Source organism: Alternaria ethzedia (assembly GCF_023757985.1).
Source record: "Alternaria ethzedia strain BMP 0044 chromosome Unknown scaffold_16, whole genome shotgun sequence".
Lineage (NCBI taxonomy): Eukaryota > Fungi > Ascomycota > Dothideomycetes > Pleosporales > Pleosporaceae > Alternaria > Alternaria ethzedia.
The window spans coordinates 601,669-607,668 of record NW_026056209.1 but is presented as its reverse complement, the minus strand read 5'-3'; the positions used below and the strand labels follow the sequence as shown (position 1 = coordinate 607,668).

Genomic DNA, 6,000 nt, shown 5'->3' with positions numbered 1-6,000 from the left:
GTATTGCCGTCTTCTGGGGAAATGAACCTTGGCATCATTTCGGACCTGTACGTGTAGTCCAGTGTGAGAGTATCGCCAGTGGGGTCTTCGACAGTTACGAAGCTATTGCGCTGCCAAATGGGCACAGAAACTTGCTCTTTCCTTATGCCCATCCATTCCCCGAGGAGCTCCAAGCTTGGTCTGGACACCTGACTGAGCACCTGGCATGATAGCTGTCGAAGCTGTTCATCCCCTTCTTCCAGCTCAAGCAGGCGGTGATGTAATATGGACGACAGCTGCTCGTTGGTTTTGGCGTGTTTGACAGCATCTGCCATACGGGCAACGTGGACAAGGATATTGCGAGGCTTAGCGAACTGGTGCTGGAGCTGGATGAGCGAGCGGATCTTGGTAGATTGCTTTCCCAGGGTGTCTTCCAGGCTTGAAAGAACACTCGATATCGATGTGGCCAGAGCGACTCTTGCGGGGATCGACGCGGCCGAGGCAAAGGTACGCTCTGCGAAAGAGCGTAAATAGAGGAATGTGTTGCCGATGAATGTAAAGTACAGGATCAAGCTCTGCGCTGCTTGTAGGCTCAGTCCCGAAGCTCGTCCATCCGGTATGGCGGGCTGGAACGTCTTCAGCTTTGGGTTGAACTGGAAGAGTATAGAGGACCGGCCTAGACCAAGGTTCCAGAGCGATTGTAGGAGCACATCTCCTTTCAGTACCCGACCAGCATTCTTCCCTTCGTCTCGTACCAGCGTCGCATCGAAGGTCTCGGGACCATGCTCGGTTATATATGGCGTTTGGCTTTCGACGTGCCTTCCCTTTTCGAACGACTCCCAGGTATAGAACAGGACATCCTTGTTCGCGGGTCCCAGGTCAAGTGCTACCTTCCAGACGTCTTCTTCTGGCTCTAAGGGCGGTGTTTCGATTGGAATGCTGTCGTCGTCGAAACTGTCGAGCTCGGGTAGCGGTCCGAATTCGAACGTGTCCAGATCGGGCAGTCGCAATTCGCGTTCGAGGTCATGCTTGGGCGCGTAAGGATGGTCGAATCTGATTGAGGAGACTGTGGCTGGTCAGCAACGCGTTCACATGCTCGGATGAAAAGACGCGACGACCCACTGTCTAGCTCGAGGGGAGCAAAGAGCGACGACTCTTGGGAATCATCGTCAAAAAAGGAAGGCTGCCTCCACAGATGCTCGGTACTGAAGACGTCGTGAATCGAATCACGCGCATCCATGGCGGCGGATGTGGAGTAGTCAACGGTGAGGGAGGGGTATGACGCGCCATGGTTTTGGCGACTCAGCCCTACGCGGACCCTTGCGCCTTCCGTCACTGTACCTGCAGCTCGCGACTGCGCGTTTCCTTCCCTCACTTCTCTTCACTCCCACCCCCAAACATCCACAACATGCCGCCCCGAAAGAAGGCAAAGGCGAGTGCAGCCTCCACGCCCCTGCGCGACACTCAGCCCCAAACACCGCAAGATTCTGGCGTCGTGCAGTCGCAAGATGAGCTGCTCAGCGATCCGTGGGCCGACGAGCAGGAAACACAGCTTCTGAAAAGCATGATGAAGTGGAAGCCGACAGGTAGAAAAGAGTTCAATCTGTCTTTAGACACGTCATTGACATCTTCAGGCATGCACAAGCACTTTCGCATGATCTCCATCCACACCGACATGCGCTCGCATGGCTTCGCGAGTGACGACGCTCCTCACACGCGCATTCCCGGTGTCTGGAAGAAGCTGTCGCAGCTATACGACCTGGACGCCCTCGATACGCGCGAGAACGAGTTCGCTTTCTCCGAAGACCCCGACCCGCTAGACCCCGACGACGCCAACAACATGCCCGAGTTCGAGCTGCCAGAAGACGAGTATGGCAAGCTCATGTGGCATCAGCGCTTCCATCGTGAATCTTCTGCGGCCGGCTCGTCACCACCCATGACGCCCATTCAAAAATACAAAGACCTCTACGCGCCAGGCATCGGCCTGCTGAAAGACCTCCCCGATGGCGTGCACTCACAAAAGGCTGAGAGTGTAACCGAAGCCACGCCCGTACCCAAGAACGCAAAGAACACAAGGACAGGCAAAGCTGCAAAGGGCGGCAAGGGTACCAAGGCTGGAGCCAATGCTGCAAAGAACAGTAAGGCCCAGAGCACCGTATCCGAATCCGCAGAAGAAGAGGACGAAGATGATGACGATGAAGAATCTAGTGCCGAGTCTGAAGAAGACAGTGCGCCAACTACTCGTCGAACGAATCGCGCGAAACCAAAGCCAGCGCCGAAGAGAACAAGAAAAAGGTAGATGCCCGAAATTTGGGCTTGGGCAAGGCGTTTGGTTTTATCGATACCCGGGGGCTGGAGCGTTTGATCGTTCTCGAATATACACATCACATGTCATTGGTACCACCTCGGGCGATTGATCGGTCGAGTTTCACAGCATTGGGCGGTTGCATATTCACATCAGTACCTCGTCCACGGGCGTGACACTCTCCGTGATGTATGCATCGTTTGCATCGTCACAGGTAGCAGTCTGACGAAGGCGCAATCCTTTGCTATAAAACTCTGCGCTCTTCCTCTCCTGGTCCTCAATCAATAGAACAGGTTTCTACTACGGCCGACCATGGAGAAGTTACCACAAGAAATACTCGACGATGTGTTCGTACATCTTACCCATACAGAATCGGCGCCCATTATCGAGCGATTTGACGGACTTTGCAAGCTCTCCGTCCGCACAGTACTCAATTGTCGGCTCGTCGCGCGTCGCTGGTTCGAATCGGATGTTTTCATACGCGATTTTGTCGATATAGTCTCCCGGACACCTCTCGTGTGGTACAACCATCGACTCCCAGTACTTGAGGAGATCACTGAAATTCCAAAATACAATCGTTGGTTTAATCAGACAATCACAATCTGTGGTATGGATCTGGGCCTTGTTACACTCGGAGAGTACGACCGCTGGGGTACTGGACGTGACGATCTCGACAAGGAGAATCCGGTGACGCAGTACCTAATACATCTGTTGTGCAAGATTAGCTGGGTAAAGCACTTTCGATACTACCCCATACACCCAAATTGCCTCGATGGAACCTGGCCCAAGTGGGAAGTATCCGAGTCAGACCGCGTTTCCTTTGAGACTTGCTTCCGAGGAGGACCAGAGCGCTCCAGGTACGGATATCCAGCATTGGAAGAAGGTGAATACTCTTGGTGGGGTGTTCAGTTGGAGAGTGAGTGGATCTTCCCCAAGATCATGGAGGCGTTCAAGGAGTCCCACCCCACGTTGGATATCTTCGAGAGTCCATTACTCGGCAACAGGGCATCGTATTGTGCAATCTCAGGAGGGGCTGATGCCCTTCGCAGAACCCCTTCTTCGTTGGCATTTGACCTATTCCAGTGGTTTCCGAATACGTTGAGGCACGTTGCTATTAATACCACCTGTCCCAGGGGTGGGCCGTTGTTCACGTCTCGTGGCCTTGAAGAGCTGGTAAATCTGGAATACCTGGAGATAACCGTTTCGAAGACTCCTGAAGAACTGGTCGCGGATGCCGGACCGTTTCGTGCACCCTTTGATTTAGGCTCACGGTCCCCAGACCTGTGGTACGAACTCAAAAACCTGAAAGAGTTTCGATTGATGTCAGACTACCAGCACTCGTTCAGTATATCCGATATCCTAAACCTCCTCAACTTCTTTCCGAACCTGGAGCGCCTTGCATTGGGACATATTCTCCTCGCGAGCAGTCATGGGAACTGGTGTGATCTGCTACAGATGCTAGCGGACTTCAATCTGAAAGAGCTATGGTTGCTAGATCCCCGTCACATCGTCTTTGTCGGTCCCCAACACCACCAGCCTCATGTGGACAACGACTCCGATCTCGCGATCGAAGGAACCCACAATACAGACTACCACGTAGTCAAGTACGTGTCAGACGAGCACGCGTTGCACGCAGCACAGGATGTGTGCGTGATCGACACAGGAACGGAGTGGCCCGCTGACGGTTGTGCATATCCCCGGTTGAGTAGAGATTTCCCGTATTGCGGCTTCATTTTCTTCGAACAGCTTAGAGATAGCAATCCATCTTGGTGGCATGCTGCACCTTTCAAAAGGTTCGGTCTCGAGGCGTCGGGAGAACTATCGTCAACAGAAGAGCTCGAGGAGTCGGATTCCTGATACGGACAAGATGGCTTCTACCGACTTACGCCAAACACCGAGATATGTCCTGAAGGGGTTCGACATGTTTTTGACGGATCGTACGGTACAAAGTCGCGACGACGGTCTTTTATTTTAGCACTTGCTGCCTGCACGGAGTACCTCAGCAGTACGACAACTGTGTAGCGAGTAGATACATTTCATTTATCGTTCGGTTCCTGATAACATCAACTACATTCCTATTTCTCACTGTCTGTTATAAAAGTGAAAGAATTGCCGGTCGCTTTGAAGACATCGTAGTATCCCCAATAGCAGCTAATCTCGCCGCTGCCGTTCCTGCTCTCCTCCCAAAGACCGCCCCAGAAGTCAAGCCGCTACCTCCAGGATAATTGCCATAGAACAAACCGCCCAGCATCTCGCCAACACAGAACAGGCCTGTAACCTCTCTTCCAGAATTCGATATAACAGCTGTAGTTTCCGGATTGACAGCCAGACCCCCGAACGTGAAGGTGACGCCGCAGCATACTTTGACAACCATAAACGGGCCTTTATCAAGCGGCAGCGCCCAGTTCGACTTAGCCAGTTCCAGCTTCTTCTTCGATGACTGCGTAGTAAGCCCATCCTTTACCGCCGGATCCCACATCCTCTTCGGATTCTCAGCCATCGCCGCATAAACCGCCTCATTATACTCCTTCACCGTCTCCACAAACCTCTCCGGCTCAGTCAACCCCCCCTCCCTCGCCAATTTCCCCGCCAACTCCTCAACCGTCTTTCCCCAAACCTTCTCCACCCTCTCATCCCTATACTCCTCCTCCCTCAACCACCCCACAACCCTCTGATCCCAAACCTGCCACGCCACCCCATCAGGCTGCTCATGTATCGCCCGCCCAAACTTCGCATACGTGTAATTTCGCATATCGATGCCCTCGTCTACGAACCTTTTTCCCTCTGTGTTGACCATAATGCCAAGCGGATACCCCGACTTGGTAAACTCGTTAGAGATAAGTCGGTCGCCGCTGTTGGCAGGCGCATTGGCATCCCAGCAGGTAGAATGGCACCCCGACCAATTTCCCGCTTGCTTCGCATCTACGTCGCGGATGGCGTACTCGAGGACTTCGCCCGTGTTGAAGGGGGTGCCACGGACGCGCGCGAGGTCCCAGGACGGACCCAGGTATTGGGCGCGCATGCGTGGGTTTGCTTCGAAGCCTCCCGCGGCAAGAATCACGGTTTTGGTGGATATGTGCGTGGACATACCCTTGTAGTCTACGACAACGCCGGTGATGGCGCCGAAGGGAGAGGTCACGATACGTTTGGCGGGCGTGGAGTAGTATACTTCGATTCCGTGTCTGCGGGCGCAGGCTTGGTGATCTTCGATAAGGCCTTTTCCCCCGTCTTGCGTCTTGAGGGCCATGCCACCCCAGAACTTGTAGCGGCCGTTTACTTTGTAGGCTTGGCGGTTGAAGGATAGTTGGTATCTGATACCGTTGTTTGCGAGCCATTTTACGGCTTCGTTGGATTCTGAGATGAGCGCTTTGCTTAGGGCTGCATCTGAACGACCTAGACATACTCGATCCATATCTTTCTGGAAATCATCTTTGGTGTATGGTTCCATGTCTATGAGTTTTGCTGTCTCGGTATCGACGTTGTTGACGATGGGTAGGAGGTCGCTGGTGCCATTGTGCACGGTGCGGAAGGCACCTGCTGTGAAGTAGCTGTTGCCTCCGGCCCAGTCTTCTGGAGCTTTTTCGATGAGGACGACCCGGCGTGCTCCTGCTTCTGCGGCCGCTGTTGCTGCGGAGAAGCCCGCATTTCCTCCGCCTATTACTAGGACGTCGATGGTTGGGAATGATGTGAGTTGTCTCATAATCGCGAACTTTGGA

General features: G+C 53.6%; 3 protein-coding genes across 3 annotated transcripts; 1 reads left to right on the top strand and 2 right to left on the bottom strand.

Moving 5' to 3' along the window:
• Positions 1–131: 131 nt before the first annotated feature.
• On the bottom strand, positions 132–1,219 carry J4E87_006726 (uncharacterized protein; the record flags this gene model as incomplete). The annotated part of the gene is made up of 2 exons (XM_049378327.1): positions 132–1,045; positions 1,102–1,219. Coding segments are annotated over 2 exons (1,032 nt in total), but the record flags the coding sequence as incomplete, so codon positions are not given.
• A 168-nt stretch (positions 1,220–1,387) lies between these two features.
• Positions 1,388–2,278, top strand: J4E87_006725 (uncharacterized protein; the record flags this gene model as incomplete). Its single annotated transcript, XM_049378326.1, has 1 exon — positions 1,388–2,278. The coding sequence occupies one exon, from the start codon at positions 1,388–1,390 to the stop codon at positions 2,276–2,278; it is 891 nt and encodes a 296-aa protein (XP_049232130.1).
• Positions 2,279–4,376: 2,098 nt separating this feature from the next.
• J4E87_006724 (uncharacterized protein) lies at positions 4,377–5,984 on the bottom strand (the record flags this gene model as incomplete). Its single annotated transcript, XM_049378325.1, has 1 exon — positions 4,377–5,984. One exon carries the CDS (start codon positions 5,982–5,984, stop codon positions 4,377–4,379), a length of 1,608 nt encoding a protein of 535 aa, XP_049232129.1.
• Between the last annotated feature and the right edge of the window lie 16 nt (positions 5,985–6,000).